This window comes from Eptesicus fuscus, chromosome 6 (assembly GCF_027574615.1).
Source record: "Eptesicus fuscus isolate TK198812 chromosome 6, DD_ASM_mEF_20220401, whole genome shotgun sequence".
Lineage (NCBI taxonomy): Eukaryota > Metazoa > Chordata > Mammalia > Chiroptera > Vespertilionidae > Eptesicus > Eptesicus fuscus.
This window is the reverse complement of record NC_072478.1, coordinates 2,955,037-2,975,964: the sequence shown is the minus strand read 5'-3', so window position 1 is coordinate 2,975,964 and position 20,928 is coordinate 2,955,037. Positions and strand designations below refer to the sequence as shown.

General features: G+C 49.3%; 2 protein-coding genes across 3 annotated transcripts in view; one reads left to right on the top strand and one right to left on the bottom strand.

Moving 5' to 3' along the window:
• The first annotated feature begins 8,960 nt into the window (after window positions 1-8,960).
• Window positions 8,961-19,677, top strand: C6H4orf3 (chromosome 6 C4orf3 homolog). Of its 2 annotated transcripts, none has more exons than XM_054717081.1 (2): window positions 8,961-9,213; window positions 19,567-19,677. In XM_054717081.1, the coding sequence occupies exons 1-2, from the start codon at window positions 9,008-9,010 to the stop codon at window positions 19,568-19,570; spliced, it is 210 nt and encodes a 69-aa protein (XP_054573056.1). In that variant the 5' UTR covers window positions 8,961-9,007; the 3' UTR covers window positions 19,571-19,677. The 2 variants fall into 2 exon arrangements, with proteins under 2 accessions (XP_054573056.1, XP_027986043.1); XM_028130242.2 differs by lacking the exon at window positions 19,567-19,677 and adding an exon at window positions 10,517-11,841.
• Window positions 12,211-20,928, bottom strand: part of USP53 (ubiquitin specific peptidase 53) — a 51,335-nt gene continuing 42,617 nt past the window's right edge. The window contains exons 15-16 of the mRNA XM_028130233.2: window positions 17,567-17,657; window positions 12,211-16,220 (exon numbers count right to left, since the gene is read on the bottom strand). Of these exons, the coding sequence (XP_027986034.2) occupies window positions 15,233-16,220; window positions 17,567-17,657 (1,079 nt within the window). The 3' untranslated portion in view covers window positions 12,211-15,232. The remainder of the gene's footprint in view (window positions 16,221-17,566; window positions 17,658-20,928) is intronic.

Here is a 20,928-nt window from a genome sequence, read left to right as displayed (position 1 = left end):
CAGGGTAACACTCATTCTGAGAGTGCGGATGTACAGGGTGACACTCATTCAGTGTGTACTGATATGTAGGGTGACCCTCAGCATGTACTGATGTGCAAGGTGATGTATACTTATGACCGCCAAGTTCAACAACCACCTTCAGGCTACTAGGTGGAAGAAACATCACAATCAGTAGGCAGAGTCAGCAGGAAGTGCCAGAAGTTGCAAAATGTAGGGCCATGGAGCAAATTATCAGAAGAGTGTTCCGAGGGCTCTTCTGATCCTTCCCCACTCCCAATGAGAACTCCGTGAAAGACCCGCCTTCAGTGGCAGCTAGATCACCAGGAAGAGAAGAGGGAAGGTAAGTCCCACCCAGCAGTAAGAGGTCAGGACTCCTGTGAGGGGAGGAGGAGTGGAGCCTGGCGAGGGAGGAAGTTCTCACAGACCTCCATTCAGTCCCAAGGTCACGTCCCCAGGACAGTGGTGTAAGGGGTTCTTCTCAGACAGTTCTGCTCCACTGCCCACACTCACCACAGGAAGCCCCCAAAGCCAAAGAACCGTGCTCTCCCTCATTCACAAAGAAACACACCCAAAGTGCTTCAGCACAAGGAGTATGTGCTTACTGCCATTGCTTGGTTTTCCTTTAGATAATTTTTTACCTTGTCTTCTAACTCGCTGATTCAGTCCTCAGTTTCTTCTAGTTTACTGTTGAAACCTTCTATTGTGTTCTTTATCGAAGCTATGCCATTCTTCATTTCCTCTTCTTACTCATGTTGGTGAAATTCTCATTTGGCTCCTTATAATCCTCATTGAGTTGTATTTTTCATCCAGATGTTTGAACATCTGTACAACCATTACTCTGACAAATTACTTGCTTCCATTTCATTTAGTTCCTTTTCTGGCAATTCCTCCTTTTCTTTCCTTTGGGGATTGTTTCTTTGTTTCCCCATTTTTTCTGTCCCTTTGTAATCGTTTCTATGTATTTTTTTAAAAGAAGATGTCAAGATAATAAGGATATCAAAGGACAAACACAACTCAGAATGTCTTCGTTTCAACATGTCCTTGGGACAGAAAAACTGAAATGAGGATGGCCCCTCATTTCATGAGAGGGCTTGCCAGTATCACACCAGTGCTCTGGACCCAGTGGGCTCACTTGCTGCCTGCAGGCCGTGAGCTCTCTAAGACCAGGATAGTCTCAGTTCTGTGCACCCCATGTCCCTCTCAGACACAGCAAACATTAATCATTGTAGCTGGATGATACCTGGGCCTGCGGGCAGCTACCCAGCCTCCTCACCTGTGTTCTGGGGTTTACACATAGACAACCCTGTGCTGGGCAGCTTGCCCTGCACCAGCTAATCTGAACTCAGTGACCGATGAGACAGACCCATGTTGTCCCCACAGAGCTTTGAATCCAGCCTAGGCCAGAATCTGGAGGTAGAAACGAGCAGAAACCACTGTGATAGGCGTTACAAGGACGTGGCCGAAGCTCTCATAGACTCACACAGCATCTAAACTCGTGTTTCCATGGGCCTCCTTCCCCACATGCCGGTTATGTGGCCTCCCTGAGTTATAGGAGGCCTGTCGCACACTTAATAAGGATGTGTTCTTTCCATCCTTATTTTAATTTGTAACCGGACATGAAAAGGCTGGTTCCCAGGACCTAAAATATCTTCAAAATTCAAAATGGCTCCAAAATATAAAGAGAGCATTGTAAACTATAAATAAGTGTTTTATCCACAGAACACAGCACTAGCTGAGATGAAGTTCAGTGCACCTCGCCCCACCTTTGTGATGTCTGTAATGAGCAGACGCTGTTGAAGTGCCTCTTAAAAATCAACAAGTGTTAATGCTCACAGAGAACCAGCAACCTTCACTTAACAGATGGGGGAACTGAGGAAGAGGGGTTATGGAACGTGGCCAATGCAACAGCCAGGAAGTGGCTGATCCAGGACTTGAACCAAAGTAGTCTGGCTCACTGTCCCCACAGCACTGTGCCATCTGATATCCATTACCTGTGGGTGCTGATCCAGACTCAGGTTGCCGGATGTAGGGAGAGCAGAGGGCACAATGTATAAGCACAGCCTCTCACTTGCTGGGAGCCGGGATCTGTGCAGGACTCTTTAGTGAGGTGGCAATGTTGAGACATTATAAAGTTTACTTTTCCCGCCTTCAAAAGCTCATGCATGACCTGTCCAGTCATTCAGGCTGCCGAGCAGTGGAGCATGGATTCTGGGGCTGCTGGGTACAGCTCCACGTCTGTTAGTCTGGCAGTTACAGTGCCATTCAAGTTCCTGCTTTCTTACCGACATTCTGTCTGGATGTTGTTGCCATTACTGAAAGCGGGTGTTGAACCTTCAACTGTTACTGCAGAACTGTCTATTCTCCCTCGATCCTATCCATGTCTTCTTCACATCATTGACTCAATGTTGGCTCAGATCCGCAAACCTCTGACTGTGCAGAGTCCTGACAACTGCTCGGGACAGTCCCTGCTCATGCCCCAGGTCTCTGTGGAGGGATGAGGCGTGGAGCTGCCTTCTCCGCCATTCCAAACCTGGGTCTCCCGGGGACCTTCTGACACCGAGGTCACCAGACTGGAAGGGAAAGTAAGTCTGTTTCCTCAGGGGGACACTTATAGGTGTGGACGTCAAAGCTTCCTCCGGGATCAGAGCTCCATAAAGCGCAGGTTGATGAGCAGTCACCCCTCACAGCAACCCCACACTGACACACCTCCTGCTGTGATCCCACGTTAGAAATCACCAAGTAAGAACGTTGGCCCAGGTGGCCTCATTTATTTTCTCATTTGCTTTCAAAAAACTTTCTCCCCAACTTCTAGTTAATGTATTTTCTTTGAGAAAGTTTAAAAAATATGAAAACGCACAGCAATAAAATGACCTGTGGTCCCATTTCCTGAGGTAACCGCTGTTAACATGCTGACCTCTCCCACACTTACAACAATGCCCAATTCTGGTGAGTGTCTGACCACCTGCATCCACTCAGCTCGCAGTTATTCCAGATGGCGCCTACGGTATCGGCACGCCCTCGCCTGGAAGCCCGTGCCATCACTTCATGGGAGCAGAGGGGCCCTGTGCTGACTCACCTCCAGTCTCCACCCGCTGAGACCGTCCCTCCGCCTTTCAGTAAAACAAAAGCTGGTTGTTTGCTCTGCTGATGAGCATGAAGATATTTTAAGGTTGTGGGTTCCACCATCTTTGTCATCTACACCTGCCTGCCAATTAAGTGACCTCTGCCCCATTGAGTTGTTTTTAATCCTTAAAAAGCAGCAGAATGTCTCCTTTATTTTAAAATGAAATCTCCTATGAACCCTGCAATATGAAATAAATGAGACCGAGCTCCACTGCGAAGGTCTGTGAGTGCGTGAACAGCAGGTGGAGAGGCCATTCATTCACAGCCTGTCCCGCGTGGCCCTCCCCGCACCCAGGCGGGATGCCCGCCCTTGGGCTCCGGGCCAGGCTGCTGGCCACCCACCACTGTGCTGTGGTGGAGACTGGCCCTGCTGATGCGCTGGATGACCCTGCCTCTGTCTCCCGGGGCTCCTCAGTGCCCAGCACTCCGAGACTGCTTCCTGGGATTAAAGACGAGCCATCCACGGGGGCACGGCTCGTGCGTGTCCGTCACCAGTACCTGAAGAAGCCTGACAGGGAGGGACCATTGTACTACTCAGCCAGGAAGAGATCATCAACAAATACTTTGTGAACAGGACTGTGTTGGTGGTTGCTAAAAACAACAAAATATAACTGAATAAATACTGAATTTCTTCTCCGTTCAAGGCACTGCTGGAGGGACCGTGGAGGCCGTGAAGATGGTAAAGAAGATAGTCTCACCCCTAAAGAACACTTACTACTCTGACAGGGGAGACAATTCACGTAAATTTGTGCTGCAAAGCAAGTCAATGCGCAGGCTATATGGTAAGGAAATTTCAGTATTTTTTGGCAATTTTGAAAAATGACCCATCCAATAACAGCATCATCAATAGGAGGTGCTACAGACCGAGAGAAGGCGAAGGACACAGAAGGAACGTCACCTCACTGCTTGCCTTCAGGACATAACCCTGCCCAGGAAGAAAGCACCACATAACATGTTGGAGACAGATGAATGAGCGGTTTTTGCAGTTGGCATATTAGACAGACTGAGGATGGGTGTGGATCGCAGGGGGAATGTTAGGAAGGTGTGCTTACGTTGAAAAGGGATGGATAGGGCTGGGACAGGTGGGAAAGCACATAGTTTAGTGAGAAGAAGCACCACAGCCCACAGGCCAGAGGAGAAGGGTGTCCACAGGAAGACAGAGACGGAAATCTGGCTAAGGAGGGGCACTCTGGGCCCCGGGGGGCTGAGTGGCAGAGCAGGGGTGTGCTGGGAATGGGGGGAGGGGCTGGGTGGCTGAGCAGGGGTGCTCTGGGCATGGGGGGAGGGGCTAGGTGGCTGAGCAGGGGTGCTCTGGGCACTGAGGGAGGGGCAGAGTGGCTGAGTAGGGGCACTGCTGGGCACTTGGGTGCTGAGTGGCTGAGCAGACATGCTGCTGGGCACTGGGCTGAGTGGGGCGAGGGATGGGAGCTGTGAGAGGCTAAGACAAAGACAGAAGAGAAGCTGCAACCAACAGCATTGGCGACAACTGCCCAGCTCTCAAAGAGAACTGTCACGGGGATGTAAAGCAGTAATGATGGAGAAGGGAACGGGACAGAGGGGCCTGAGGATGCTGGGGTGGCCTGAGATATGGACCATGAGTAGATAGCCTGGAGACCCGTCAGCCTGGACAGACGCAGAGGTGCCAGGAGAGAGGGAGCCTTGGGATGGGGCTGACGCTGCGCCATGCCCACGAAGCCCGTCCAGTCCTCTGCTAGGCTAATGGTGAGCTCTGGGTGCGACTGAGGCCCAGCTGACCCTGTGAGTTGAGGGGTGCTGTCCGCAGAAGGCAAAAACAAACCCTCTGAGGATGCTAGGGTCTAGAGCGGTCAGCTGGTAAGCCCTCCTTTCCTTACAGCCGTCAGAAATAGAAAACAGGAGTCCTCATAAGAGAAAGACCGGAGTCACTCTTCCTAAGAACTAGCCACACGTTCGCTCTGGCCACTCTAAGTCTGGAAGGGGAGTGACGAAGACAGACTGGCCACTCGGCTTTGTCTGGGCCCTGCAGGCAGAGCTGGAGACTGACCCAGGCCAATCCCTACCTTCTGCCGGCTTCTGTCCGAGGCCCCAGGATCTCAGTGTCCAGCCAGGGCCCTCCGTCCTTGTCCCTAAATCTGGGGTGAGGAAATGCCCTCCTTACCCCACTGCCCAGGCAGCACTAAAAGCAGACCCTAGAGTTGCCTCCACTGTGGGCTCTTCCCACTGGTTCTGGCCTGTATATTTGGTGGATGGACTGGTGAAAGGACTGGTGGATGGACGCCGCAGAGGCGGAGAAGTTAACGGACGCCACAGAGGCCGAGAGGTGTGGGCAAAGGGCCACAGGGGCAGAGAACATCCAGACATAATGTTCCTGGAAGGACTGACTTAGACCAGGGAACCCATTGTACAGCAGAAATAAACCACTTCCTTGCAAAAACTCTGGCGTACCCACCAATATTTCATTCCCAGTACCAACTCCAATCCTCAGGACAAATGGGACCAGAAGTCGAGGAATCAAAGGCTTTATGGAAACTGTCAGAAACTGGACTCACCGGCCAGAGCACTCCCAATGGTCCTTACAGAACCTCCGGGTGGAAGACATGGGTCGCCCCTTTGTAAGAGTGTCTGGCTGCCCTATGCCTCCTGGCTTCCCTAATCCTCCCATTCTTGGCTTCAGTGAACAGTACAGGGACTTAATTCCATGCTGACCAGCGACATGCAGGAACTACCTAGTATACCTGTAGGATAGCATCAACAGATAAAAGGGCGTGGCCTCCACTGACCTTAAGCCCTGCCATCCCTTTTGACTTAGAGATGGGACATACATCACGGTTATGCAGAAAGCACACGTTGTCACCTTGCTGAGAAGGCCCTTACGAGATGCTCACTACCTACTGCCATCAAAATGAAGAAAAAATTACTTTGGATTCACATAAGCCACTCTAGCTTGGTGTGGCCATCACTCCCAGGATCATTAGAAGACTATCAAAAGGTGACCTTGAAGTCAGGACTCCTGGACCAATTCCCAGGCCCCAGGGGCAGACACAAGCATGAAGCAGACAGCTCTTCCCAAGATCACAGATCAAGAAACTTCACTTCCACTTACTCTCTCCCCTATTGGGTCTCCGTACTTCTAGAGGGAAGTACAACAGGGAGGCATCTTTCTTTTAACCAAACCTCCACTTCCTTCAGCCATTTATTAAAAGGCTGACATGAGCTTGCTTGTCTCAATCTATCCTATTTTCCATCTGGTTCGTCACCATGGCTCTTCTTCAAGCTGTGTCTCACTCTTATGAACTTAAACTTGTACTGGTTTCTCAAAAGGTCAAGCACAGACACTCCCTGTACCAACTTTCCAAACCCTGGCCACATTAACTAATCAATCTGAGTGCTGGCTATGTCAACATTTAGACCACTGGCAGGAGCAAAAATACTAATTTGTGTTCCCGCCAATGGGAGGACCTGGAGGACCAACTCTAGAAAATGGATGAATCACAATGTGTGGCATCCATGACCAAGATAACGACGTCACTCTTCTTTTGGTGAGTCAACTGGACACACACACACACACACACACACACACACACACACACAGAAATGCCTTTAGAAGCTCAAGGTCTGTCTCAGCTCAGGCAGACACATCAGAAGGGCATTTTCTCCTTCGCACTGAAAACAGGCACGGTGCTGGGCCTCGCCTGGGTCGCATACCAAGGCAACATTGCAACCTCCCTGTGGTTTGATTCCACAGGTAGCATCCTCAAGCCTCTCACGAAGGTCACCAACAGTCTTAGTGTGGCTTCTTACGGTATGGACACTTGCCAAATCACTAGATGTTACGTGTGGCTCTCCAGCCACGCTTGTGCAACCTTAGGTAGCTCAGTGGCTCCCCTGATTAGTTGCCAAAAGACCAAACATTACCTATGGATAGACCAACAATCCGGACTGAGTACTAAAACCAAGCCTTGTAGCTGCTCAGGCCTAGCTCCATGTCATTATTCCAGCCTGCTCGGCTCCTCCAGACTGACGGGAACACACAGGGATGGAGATGTGCAGATGCCAGCACGACAGGTGACAAGGCACACCAACCCCGACCTGGGGGTCACACGTTCCTGCCAGATCTCAGCCATGAACAACACTGGCCTTTTCATCTCATGTGGTGACAAGGGATATAAAGGTTCCGCCCAGATGGCTAGGATGATATGGACTCAGATTCCTGACGCCCTCGGCCACCAGGCACTCCGCCTTCAATGTCAGCCAAATTACAACCTGGGCCCCTTTGTCCTTAAAGTAGTGCCATGTAAACATACAGATGAGATGTTATAGGAAACTGGCTTGTGCCTCACAATCCTAAGTTCTTTTCAGCATTGAGATCCCTTTTCCCAGGCTTGGGAACCTGTCAGTCGGTAAAGGCAGTTCTACATCTTTCCAGAGTAACAGAGCAAGAGTTTGCTATCACTGTGCAAATCCTGGGAGCACAGTGCTCAGTGTGAATAGTTAGCCTGGCTGTACTCCACACTGCCCTCGCCTGGACACTCGGACAGCCCGAGCGAGCGGGAGGAGCTGTGCAACCCTCGGGGAGGAATGCTGCCTCTGTGCACATCTCTTGGGAAGAAAAGCCACTAATCTGAACCCTCTGAAGGACAAGATGAACGCTCTCCATCCGATAAATGGGCATCTGCCATTCTACTAAAGTGACCTGTTCCCGGGACGGAAGCTGGATTTAACGGGATGTGGGGAAATGTGCTCAGATCTGCACGTTTCCACTTTACTCATTCCATTCTAATCGAAGACCCCTTGCCACTCTGCCACCAACCCAAGCCTCTGTCCACAGCCACCTGTGCAGCCGCTCTGTGACGCATGGGGAAGTGAAGGAGTCCAGCGCTTTTCACCCCCAACGAGGCCACTTGGGCAAACTGACTATTGTGAGTTCAACGCTCTTAAGAAACAGCAGGTGCACGGAGGGCACTCTGACCTTTCTTCCTCTTCCCGAAACAAGAAGATGAGGTGCCCTCCCTGGCCCAGGAGGAGCAAGGGATGAGGAATGGCGATGAGAAACCTGTACAGGCAAACCCGTCTCTCCTCCCGTGATTTCCCACCAGCGGCCCTAAGCCCTGGGCTTGCTGGTCGTGTAAAAGGTGAAGAAGCTTTCTGCTCCGGCACCTTTCAGGGCCTGGTCCTCTCGTGAAGGTCCTGTGCACGTAAGAGATGAATAAACGTGCAAGCTCTTCTGTGAACCTGTCACCTGTCGCTGTAATTCTGGGACCCAAACGGGGCGGAGGCGTTTCTGCTGCCTACAGTGGCCAACCTCTTTCTGGGTGCGCTCCGAGCTTGCCGGGGTCCCAGGGCAAACCCCGGGTGACTCTCAAGTTCACGCCCACGAGGTGCTTGCCCCCTTCTGTCCTGTACCCCTGAGGCGCTCGCGCTGGCCATTATGATTCGCAACTCATCCATAAATCACCATACAAGCAAGCGCGACCCGCGGGGAAGGCCCGGAACGCACCCCCCGCAACCTCCGCACCAGGACCCTAGGGAACGAAGGACGAGGAGGGGGAAGCGCCGTGCGCCGCGCTGGTGGGACCGTCACCGCTGGGAACGGGACGTGAGGGCTACTTCCGGCCCGGCCGGGGCACTTCTTCTAGGGAAACCGGAATGGCCAGCTTCCCGCCTGGAGGCCACAGGCGGCGGGGCGGGCCGGGAGGTGCGGCTGGTGGGCGGCGGCCACCCCGCCCTCCGCGCTGCCTGCCTGCGGTCACGGACGCAGCGGCCACGGGCGGTGCCGGAGCGTGGGGGCGGGAGCCCATTTCCGGGGCGGGGCGCCGCGCATGCGTAGGCGGCGGCCTGGTTCCCTTGATGGGCGTGGGAAGGCGGAAGCGCGAACTGCGGCTTCCGGCTGCGGGGTTGAGGTGCCATGGACGGGCGCGCGGCGGCGGGAGACGGCCGGAACGGGCCCCGCGAGCGGCGAGGGCCGGGCGACGCCGCGGCGCCGCAGCAGAACCACCAGGGGCGGCCCCCGGCCGCGGCGCAGCGGCTGCCCAAGCACTCGTACTGGCTGGACCTCTGGCTGTTCGTGCTGGTGGACCTGGTGCTGTTCCTGGTCGTGTACCTGTGGCCGTGGTGAGCGCGGGGCGCGGGGCCCTCAGGCCCGGCGGGGTCTAGGGAAAGGGTGCGGGAACCTGAGCTGCGTGTCTCTCGGATGTTCTGCGACGAAGCCGCGGAGTGTGTGCTCTCGCCCCGAAGACGCGGAGGTTGTTTAGCTCCGCGGAGCTCTCGGCGTTTACCGCGGGGGCCCCGAGGGGCCCGGGCCTGCGAGTGCAGCGGGGCCCAAGGGCAGTGATTTATCGGCGGCGAGGTCGCTGCGTGGCCCCCAGGCCCCTGTGACTGCCCTGCAGCTGGACCGGGAGCCCCCGCGCAGGTGTCTCGGGTCCCAGATGTACTTACTTCCCAGAGCTGCCATTTCAGTAATGTCAGCTGGCCACCTCGCACCCGGCGGTGGGCAGTTCACACAGCTCGGTGGGTTCCACCTGCAAGTCCATTTTCCCAGCCGCTTCCTCGGAAGGCAGTTCTGACAGCGAGGAAGGAATGAAAGGGAAGGAAAAGGAAGGGGAGGAGAGGGGAGGGATGCAGGACTGAAAGCGGGGGGTGGGGTGGGGGGGCGCGGAGGGGACAAGTGGAGCAGAGAAGCAGGGAGCGGAGGAGGCGCCTATGGGAGAAGAGGTCAAACGCCTCCCGGTCTTTGGAGTTCTTTATTCCCCATAAGTTAACTGCCCTCGGTCATCACGCTTGTGAGTTAGCACTCTTGATAGGCAGTTGCCCAAGTTTCGGCAAAGATTTGAGCATAAGCGCGTACCTGAGGCCCCTGTGTCTCCGGTTTCTTGGATCTGTGGCAGGTTAGCAGGGAGAAGGGTGAGTGGGCGAATGGGAGAGTTGGGTGATTCTATAAAATCCTCTGTGGGGCCATTTGCAAAGGGAGAGTGTCCACTCTTCTCCACCGCCCCCTTTTTGGTAGAGATGTACCTCAAGTATAGTGATTTTTTTTTTTTTTTTAATGACCTGAATTTTCAGCTCTGGGTAGAAAACAGAAGCCTTTTCATCAATGGCTCGGGCTATTTTTTGCTCTTGTCAGTGTCATTCATCCGGAATAGGCAAGTCACCAAGACAGTCAATTTCAGAAGTTGGCATAAAGTATTATGGGAAGAAAAAGGCAACATTGATCAACCAAAGGACTTGTGTGCTTGCATATGAGCCTAACCAATGATCACGGACAACAGGGGGAGGGGGGATTGCGTGTGGGGGGGATTGGGAAGGGAATGGGGGGAGAGGGTTGAGGACAAATATGTGATACCTTAATCAATAAAGTAATTTAAAAAAAAAAAAAAAAAAAAAGGCAACATTGTTGACAAATACTCGGTTTTTACAGATGGATTACCTGACATCTACATCAAGAAGTTGACTCCTGGACTGAATTCTGAACATGACTTACAACTTCTTGAACAAAGACAGGATTGTGCAACAGAAGAATTTCAAACTCTTAAGGGACCTTCTTTCCTTTTACACATTCCTTACTCTTTGGGGGACTATATTAAATGGGTAGTGACCTCACCCATTCATAACTAAGTCCTTAAAACCAGACTCTTTGATTCATGTTTAAAAACTTTCTTCAAATAGCTGATGGCTTTGCAGGAGCTGAATTAAAATATTTGTACAGAAAGGTTTAGTGTATTAAGAACTACAACAATGACTTTCCCTTAACATTTTAAGGGTTGACCAGGGTTTAGTATGATGCAATATTATATATGGTGAATTATTAAGGTGAAGTATCTAAAATTAAATTCCTAGAAAGCAAGGGGAGAATTTTAGAAAAGGAATTAAACGCTATACAGAAAATGCAGGTCTGCAAGTTACTGGCTGTAAGAATCCAGCTTAAGTTCTAGATTAAGTGGGCCTCTGTTCGGCTGCCAGGTTGACATGACCTTGGAGAAAGTATAGAATAGCCAGTAGTGGAAAGCTCCCCCTCTTCCTTTTAAGCTCTTGAACTCCTTAAAATAGGACAGTGTGTTTCAGTCCTGTTATTTATTATTGGGGTTACATTAAGAATACTTGTGGCCAAAACACGCTTGTTTTTATAATTACTGTAACTTTTCAGCAAAATCAGCATATTCATTCAAATATTTGAGCACTTGTATGGACTGGGTACAGCAGTGAACAAAACAAAAATCACTGCCTTCGAGGAACTCAGCACCTTGGTTTTTAAATAAAGAATTTACATTCTAGGAGTGCACAGCTGGCATTTGATGAGCAGGGCCACACTCGCAGAGTAGCTACGATAAGCCTTTCAGACGTCACAGGACAGATACTCCTTTATATACAATGTTCGGAACAGCCTCTTGTCGAAATTAGGGACTTTTGATGTATGTGAGTTGCCTACATTTTGGGGGGATATGCCCCCTCTTTCAAATCAAGGAATAGATCTGGTGAACTCTGCGTCCTCTACCTTTCAGAATGGCACTTAGGGTTACAGTGGAATCTGGGACTGACTTTGGAGGATTTTATCTGTCAACTACAAGGTTACCAACAGTGCCTCCAGGGTACCGTTGATCTGTCTGAAGAAAACCTTTTGGACAAAGGTTGGAGCATCTAGAGAAACACAGAACTGGAATTTCCTTGGGTATCCAAACATTGTATGAACTGTTTCTGTGCTGCTGGCTGGTAATTTTGTCCAATAAATGTTTATTGTGCAGCTAACTTTGGTCTGATGTACACGGGAGGTTGTGACAGGATGAAAGTTCTCATGTAGCTTGCTTACTGTTGTCACACATGGGCTTGCACTGCATAATACCTTTCCGAGCCTAAAATCAGCCTACATACAGCGATGGCACATTCTAAGCATTTCTGCACGGGTAACACGGAGGCTCTCAGAGCTGGGCCTGGCTGTGAATGGCACCCAGAAGTGGCAGGTGAGGTGGAACCTGTCCTCCAGGTGCTGAGTAAGAAATGGCACTACCACTGAGCTGTGGCCTCAAGCAGTGACGGCTTCTAAGCCTCCACCCTGGTAAATGGGACACCAAGAACGTTGGCACGTTTGCTATGGCAAGAACAAAGACACCAAAAGAATAACAGCAATATGATTTTAATCTGGTAAATTTCACAAGCTTCAAAGTAAAACGATTGTCTTCACAACCATTTGAAATGAACTGGCTGATGAGCAATTGTGAGGAAGGCTGTTAGCCTGAAAGCGTTAGGATGTGCAGTGCTGCCTGTACCCAGCCCCTAACTGCACAGACTCACTCAGCCCACAGGGAGTTGAGGGTAGTAGGGCATCCAATGTGGATAATGCTCCAGGACAAGGGTCATGAAACTGGCCCATGGACCACAGCCGGCCCACCGCCTCTCTTTGTAAGGCCTGTGAGCTGAGAAAATGTCGGGAGAGAATTGATTATTTCCTGACAAGTAAAAATTGTATGACGTTTCAAGTGTCAACGTCCACGTTTCCCTGGCACACGCCTGCTTCCCCACGGCTCGGGCGGAGCTGAGGAGTGTCTGCTGCACAGACCGTGTCCACAGGCCTGGAGTACCGCCTGGCTCCTCACCGAGGCCGCCAGCTCCTGTGGGGCTGCTTCAGGCTGTGATAACACTTGATGGTCAGTGATAGTCCAAGTTCCTGAACTTTAAACTGACATATTTCGCATAAAATACATAATCCACATGGGGGGCGGGGGGGAATGTTCACGAATGCAAAGAAAGGTCCAACCGTATCAACTTCAAGATCAGCTTATCTTAAAAAAAAACCCAAAATTTTGAACTGGGAAAACTCATTTCACATGAAAATAGAACATCTGGAAGACAAGTATTTTGAACATTACAATTGGTTGCATTATTTCAAAAGTTACCATAGTAAGTTTATAAGTGGAAGACACCTATAAAAATAATAGGCACCCTAAAAATAAAAATTTTACATGTGAATTATTAGTTACTAAAAAAGCACTCAAACTGTATTTGGAGTGTTGGATCACATAAAGACGAACGGTCATTTCTAGCCTGTGCGAGCTGTTACATGACTTGGGATGTTTCAACTGGACAGCCCTTAAACAGGAGCCCAAACAATTGTGAGTGTAAATTCAAATCTATGAGATTGCTGTTAAATATCAGAAATTGCTTTAACTATTTCAAATAATACATCTCAACTGAACATCTTGACCAGTAGAATAAAAACCTACACAAAAGGTTTTTGAAAGCTATTAAAAATACTTGAAGCCCGTTTTCTAGTATTTTACAATGTTATAAAAGCAGTATTTATATACACTGACATTTCAAATACAATTTTACAAAGTTTACAATATTTACAAATGCTCCATACTCAAAGTCATGTTAAAATAAGCTTTCTTAAAAGATAAAATTTAATTCAGTTGATATTCAAGTATTTCTAAATGAAGAGAAGGTGATAATCACTATCATGGTTAGAAAAGGCTATTAAAACCCTTCTTGGTGAAAGACAACTGTAAGATTTGACAACTGGGTAAATTAGACTTTTATAAGCAATTACTTCCTATTTGGAAGTATTGTTAGTCATTTACACTTTGGAATACTTTAATTTATGGAATTGGTCAAAGTATTAAATATACTAATCAGTTTGTAGAGTGACTATGTTCTACCTATAAACTTTACCATCGGCAAAGGCAGGAAAAGCTTTCGGTGTGTCGTTCTCTGGAGTGGACAATGGGAAACTCAGCTGAGCCAGTTAGGTTCCTCAGTTAGTACAAAATGACAACTACTAAAGTAAAGTAATAGACAATTAAAATTAAAGTAACTCACACACTTGTGAGCTCATTGTGATAATGGAAGATTCCTTTATTTTATTTAAAAATAGAGCCCTCTCCATGAATGTAGTTAGGGTAAAACGACATTTCATTCAAATTAAACCCTCTAAATCAAAGGCAACAATTTTATCTGGAAACCCAGAAAGATTTTCAGATACAAGAATCAGAAAACCAACAAAATAGGTTGCCATCCTAGAGACAGAAGAGATGACGGCAGGGAAATCGGGCGGTCACAGTGAGGTTCCCAGGAGGGCACTAGGTCAATTTCCAACACTGGTTACTAGCAGCCCACAGTAAACCAAACCATTAAAACCGTTCACATTTCATACAAAAGTTTAAAAAAGTAACGATAAATAAATATACTAAAGCTAAGTACTTTATTATTTTTAGCTTACCTGGCTGAAGTATTGTTTATTGATACATACAACAGTCAAAGGCCAAACTGATGTTAACTAGGCATTCTGAAGGTGAAAGTTCTAGGAGCAAAATTGAGTTTCTCCTGTTTTGACCTTGAGTATTGAATTTAAAATTTTCTTTATTGCCCAGCAGTGTGGCTCAGTGGTTGAGCATCGACGTATGAACCAGGAGGTCATGGTTTGATTCCCAGTCAGGGCACGTGCCCGGGTTGCAGGCTCAATCCCCAGTGTGGGGCGTGCAGGAGGCAGCCGATCAATGATCCTCTCTCATCATGATGTTTCTATTTCTATTTACCTCTCTCTTCCTCTCTGAAATCAATAAAAAATATATATATTTTAAAAATATCTTTATCATTAAGGCTTTTCCCAAACCAAATGCTATCAATTTCATGGGTCGGTATTTTCTAAGACATGGAGAGGTCATACGTAGCCGACTATCCCAGAAGTCGGAACCCACGGGAAGGCGAAGTGTCCTTTGGCCCCACGAGAAAGTGCTTGTTCAGAAAGCCCAGCCGGCTTTGCCTACCGACTACACATCCCCTGGCACCGTTCAGTTAGCACAGTGTAGCCATCTCCACACATGAGGTCTGACTACTCTCACACTCGGGGTTCTACCAACCACAAAACCAAGGGACAGACTCCATTTTTATTCAACCACACCATAGAATACGTGACTTTTTGAACATCCCTGATTGTCTATTTTTCGAGGCAAGCCAAGATGTCTCAACGGGATTTCTAAAACATCCAATAAGTTGATTGTCTCAAGGTACAACGTACAAGAGAAAGTTAAAGTGACGAATGACTTTGAAACACCACGGCTTTAATTTCATTGTTCACTAAGTTCGGTCCGTCGATCTCCCTCGTGCTGTAATGGCTCTGAGCGTGAGGCTGCGGTGTCATGGTTCATCTGTTACTATGGACACTGGGTTTGTGTCTTTGCTCAGGAGGGCAGCTGGCCCCGAGACCGTCGGGCAGCGCAGGTCCCGGTGCCGGGCCTCTTTCGCCCCGAGGTGCCGAGTTGTCGCCGCAGCAGCCGGAGCTCTCTGGGAAGCAGAGCTTGGGCCTCTGATGGTATTTCAGCCTGTACGTGTCAGTCATGCAGCTATCGACTGAAAAGTAGGTGGTGAGGGAGACGGTCTCCCTGGGACAGGCCGGACTCCAGTCTGCTTCCGGTTGGCACGATGCAGCGACACCTGCACCCAGGCCTGCCTGGGCACCACTGGCCGAGCTGGTCGGGTGGTTCCGGGGGGCGCCCACGCGCTCTCTCGCTTGGACCGTCTGCTTGAGCCTTTGGTCCCTGGAAGGGGCGCTCACTGCGGTGCCCGGTTCTGCCGCTGTCCCCGCGCTAAGTGGCGGAGGACCCGCCGAGCGAGCTCTGGGCGCCTCTGGGAGCCTGGCGGCCGGCACAGGGCCGTTTTTCCCGGGCTGTGGCACGCCGGTCACAGCATACCTTTTTGGTGGCAAAGGGGGTGGTGGATTCTGGCAAATGAGTTTTGGCACCTGACAACCATCGACTCTGTGAGTGGACGGAGCCCCGCGCCCCCTGGGTGGGGAGGTCTCTGGGTAACACGGGTCCGTGGCAGTGCACTGCCAGGCAAGGGGGGCAGTGCCGGGCGCGAGCCCCGCAGCTCTCCCGGGCACGGGCCACACCGAGGCTGGTGAGACGTCATCACTGTTCGCTCTCATTCCAGAAGCAGGATTGGCATCAGTGTGAGACAGTAAACCTGTCCCCTCGGAACTGCCTCCACCTGGCCGCGCGGGAAACGGGCACTCGCTGGCGTGTTCAAGCTTCTGTTCCCCCGCCGGGGTGTGCTCACTGGCTATGAGGTCCCGGAGGACGTGTGGACCCGATGCAGGGAGCAACTTCCCGCTGGGGTCGCGTCCGCGGGACCTGAAGTAGAAAAACAAAGCAAAGCTACAGCCCCACGTGCGAGCATGCGGAGCTGGAGGGAACTGTCCGGTCACCTCATCTCCCAGCAGACACGTTAGGCGACTTTTGTGGCATAACAGACGGAAGGGATCTGAAGCATTAACATTTTACACTCTCTGACTCTCAACCAGACACGAGTGCTGCTCAGAAACACCGGTCACTACTAAATCAAGTTGCTAAGCATTAGAAGTGTTATTTTAAAAACGAACTTCAGACTTCAGGAAGATATTCCCAGCAAACACTTCAATCCCCTTAGACACTTCCCAACCAACACTGCAGAGTTTACAGTAATGGAGGTACTTTAATCTTGACACATAAGCATACGACACTAATTTAAAATAATCTAGTTAACCAAGATTACGTCCACTTAGGTAGTAATTAACATCCAAGGTGGAGATAAAAGGTAGCACACTGCAAAATATTTTTGCTCACCTGGTTATTTTTATCATGGGCATCCTATCTAATAATAGACAAATATGCAAATTGACCACACCTTCACTACGCCCAAGCCATGCCCACCAGCCAAGCCACGCCCACCAACCAATCAGGACAAATATGCAAATTACCCCAACAAAGATGGTGGCTAATTTGCATATCAAGACAGCGTAGAAAGAAGCCAAGAGCTGCAAAAGGGAGCAAAGCTGCGGAGAAGCAAGCAAGCCAGGGGGAGGAGAAGGGAGGAGCGGAGGCGGGGCCGGGGGAGAAGGGAGGAGCGGAGGCGGGGCCAGGGGAGAAGGAAGGAGAGCGGGCTGGCGGAGAAGGAGGGCCAGGGGAGAAGGGAGGAGCGGAGGCGGGGCCAGGGGAGAAGGAAGGAGAGCGGGCTGGCTGAGAAGGGAGAAAAGCAGGGGGGCTGGCGGAGAACGCGGGGCAGGGGACAAGGGAGGAGAGCAGGCGGGGCGGGGTAGAGTGCAGCAGGAAACCCTATTGCAGGATTTTTCCTGCAACGGGAACGCTAGTTACATAATGATGAAGAGTTGAGGCTTTGCTAGGTAGACAAGAGCTATAGTCAGGTTTGAGCTCCACTACTTTGGACAAATTACTTCACCTAAGTCCCAAATCTTCTCTTTTGCAAAACACCATCTACTTTGTAAGGATCTATGAGGACTGAAACCATCGTGCTGTACCCGTGGGCCCCCTCTCCTTAGGTGTACGTCCTGTTAACTGACCCCAATAAGATGGACATCAACATGCCGCAGACCATGGCTATGGGGTAGGAATGTCCACTGTGCCTTTCTGGTAGGTAAAGCGTTCCTCTAATACACCCCCTTAAGAAAAAGACACTGATATTCCCAAATGTCTCTCCTTACCTTTTTATCACAGGGTTTTTTATTTGTGGATGTGATTCTGGGTCATGAGACTTACAGCCTACTTCCAAGTTCTTGAATTCTTTTCTACAGCCTGAGGAGGGAGAAAAGTGAGAGTATTTAAAATCTTCCGATTTACAAAACCAATTCCTCAAGACTCAGCTCAAACAGCACCTCTTTTCTGGCCCTTTCTATAGAATGGCTCTTCCCTCAATTTGTTACCACTTCAAAGTGTCAGCAATGCCTGAATAATGCTCTTCCCACGGGTTGGGCATGGACTGGGGACCATTGTCCCAGGTGCCCATGTCCCAGGTGTACGAGTCCCAGGTGCCCATGTCCCAGGTGTACGAGTCCCAGGTGCCCATGTCCCAGGTGTACGAGTCTCAGGTGCCCATGTCCCAGGTGTACGAGTCCCAGGTGCCTGTGTCCCAGGTACCCGTGTCCCAGGTGCCCATGTCCCAGGTGTACGAGTCCCAGGTGCCCGAGTCCCAGGTGTACGAGTCCCAGGTGTACGAGTCCCAGGTGTACGAGTCCCAGGTGCCTGAGTCCCAGGTGCCCGTGTCCCAGGTGTATGAGGCCCACCTCTGAGGAGGTACAGAACCCTCATTTGAAGACGGAGGGCTCGGTGGGAGCCTGGAGTCACGGCTGACCGGGTGGTGACCGAGCAAGCCCCTCAGCCCCTGACAATGTCGCTCCCTTAGTATGAGACCACAGGACTGATTTCCCCTGCCTCACGGGTAGGAGCTCCACTGGGTCACAGCACGCACGTTACACCACCACCACCACCCACTACCGCTGACTAACCTTAATCCTAACCACCCACGTGGGCTGTGAGAAGTTGATAATAATTACTTTATGTACTCTCTACAACTGAACACCATTTTTACTGAAAAAGATGACAAGGGTGGGTTATCAGACTTGAAATTTGGCAGAAATTTTCTTGAACGTTAAAGAAGTGACCATGTGACTCCAAGAAAACCAACTGGCAGTGTTTATTGCCAATGATGAAATTTAAGCTTTTGGATCAATAACTTTTGAAAAACTTATTATCTACCTCTGTGAGTTTTTTAGCTTCCCCAAAATTATAAAGACTTTCTGCTAAAGTCTGCGGGGATATTAACAAATAGGGTTTAAAAAAAGATATATAAAGATAGTATCAAAATAAGACCTGAAGCAGGGAGGCATGAGAGAGACTGACAGACCTCGATGTGGGGTTGGGGGGACAGGAAGAGATAAACCAAAGAACTTACAAATACTTATATGCACAGCCATGGACGGGCACAGGGTGGAGAAGAACTGGGGGCGGGGAGTGGGGTAGGGGCTGGGAGGAGGGAAGAAAAGGGGGGTTGGGGTGGCAGACATCTATAATACTATCAACAATAAAAATATATTAAAAGAATTAGAAATGAACTCTTCCTAAAAAAACAAAAAAGTATCAAGGACTAGAAGACTTACATAATTTAGCAAACCAATATTTCCCAAATAAAGATGCATGGACGTTATAAAACCATGCGTGAGTAAAGTAAGACATTCTTTAAGTGAGTAAATATTTAAAATGTTTGGTCTAATGCCTACTACAGCAAGTATTGATAGATATAACTATAGAAACAAAAGGTCTTGAGGTCCTCGGTATTGTTTAATAATACAAAGATATGCGGTTAAAAGGCTGCTCTCCATTAAAACAGCTGCCTCCCTAAGATCTCCGTCACAGCTATGCTGTGCGACTCCCCTCTCACGCCCGAGGAAGGCAGGCGACCCAGCCATGCTCCGCTGCTGGCAGGTGGCAGCAGTCACACATGGCTCCCCCAGCGCCCGGAGCCCTCGTGCGCATGTGCCCTAAGTACAAGGTCATCCCACAGAGTCTCTGTCTGACGCAGCTGGGCCACTGGTTTGAATGGGCTGGTGCCCACAGAAGATAAAATATATGGCATCAGCTTACATTTTCAATTAATTGCCTATACTCTGTACAGTTCTAATAAGTTTTTGTGTTCTCCTTATTTTAGGTGACCTTTCATCATGTTCATTTATCTCAATTTCCTCTCGTTCTCATGCACACCAAATTAAAGATCAAAGAAAATGAAACAAAGGTATGAAAACAGAACTTTATTTTTAAACAGTAATATGGAACTCTATCATAGATGCCCTTTATCCCTAAGTTGATCTTCAGGGTATATTTGTAAAAACTACCCTGTCCCTCAGAATTCAAGTGGAATCCATAGTTGATCCAAACATCTAAATATTACCCTACCAAAAAATCTGTATTTGACTTTGATCAGGTTCTGCAAGTTAAATCTTGAAGCAATTTCCAAGCAAGAACTGTATAACACTCATGGAATTTAATACTCAGGTGCGATGCTGCCCACACGTAATGACACCTCCCAGCGGAATGGGGGGACCACAGGTCTGGCGTTCACTTGTTAAAGACGGAGTCTGACTCCCACCAGGCCAGGAAGCTCTTTGTTCGTTACTGTTCCCCAGAGGCTAGCTCAGTCCCTAGCACACAGAAGACACTCAATGGAAATCTACGGAACGAACAAGCAACTGCGTGGGCAACGCCCTGTTTTCCTTCTTTAGGTCAGCCCGGCCGTCCACCGTGTTCCCAGCTCCCGGACCCGGGCCAGGGAAGTGGACCCTGAGACGGTCTTCTGACCTCCCCACCTAGTCAGGTCTCCGCCCGAGCACCACCCTAGTGCCGCCTAAATAAAAGGCAGAGTGACGTCCCCCAGTCTTAGTGGTGCGGAAGCGGGTTGCCATAGATTTTATCTTCTGCCACCCCAGACATCTATAATACTCAAAAACTTAGCCTCCCGCCCCGTGTTCCTTTATGGTTAAAAATTAACGTCAAAAAGAACCTGGCTAATATTTCAATCTTTAAAGCCTAAAACATTTGTAATTCAAAATTACATTATAATTTCCTCCCCATTTTGATATTAACTTCAGAATATTTATTTTACTTTTTAGCTTACACATAATTTCAAGTCTAATAGACTCACATACACAAGAAAAAAAGAATTCTTAAAGAACTTTCCTTTTGTTCAAGTGTCCACACACCAGGCAGCAGGGGGCAGCAGAGGCTCTGTGAGTGTGTGGAATTTCAGTCACTATGGCAAGCATTCAACCAAGTGGTCTGACTTCAGAATTCCACTACCTTAAAAATAGATGCGTTATTTTTCTCTCCTGCTGACATAGACATCCATGTGTCTTTACGGGAATTTTGGCTCCAGGTTCTTTGCAAATCTAAAATAGACCAATTTTAACACTTGGCACGGATGATGCCGCAATGTCAGGGCAGAGAGCTTTAATTAATAATGCTAACTTTGATACTGTATATTAAAAAAAACCAAAGCCCAACAGTCAAGAAATCA

What these genes read in the sequence shown, in the direction of transcription:
- C6H4orf3 (XM_054717081.1), top strand. Translation starts at nt 9,008, where the DNA reads ATGGACGGGCGCGCGGCGGCGGGAGACGGCCGGAACGGGCCCCGCGAG.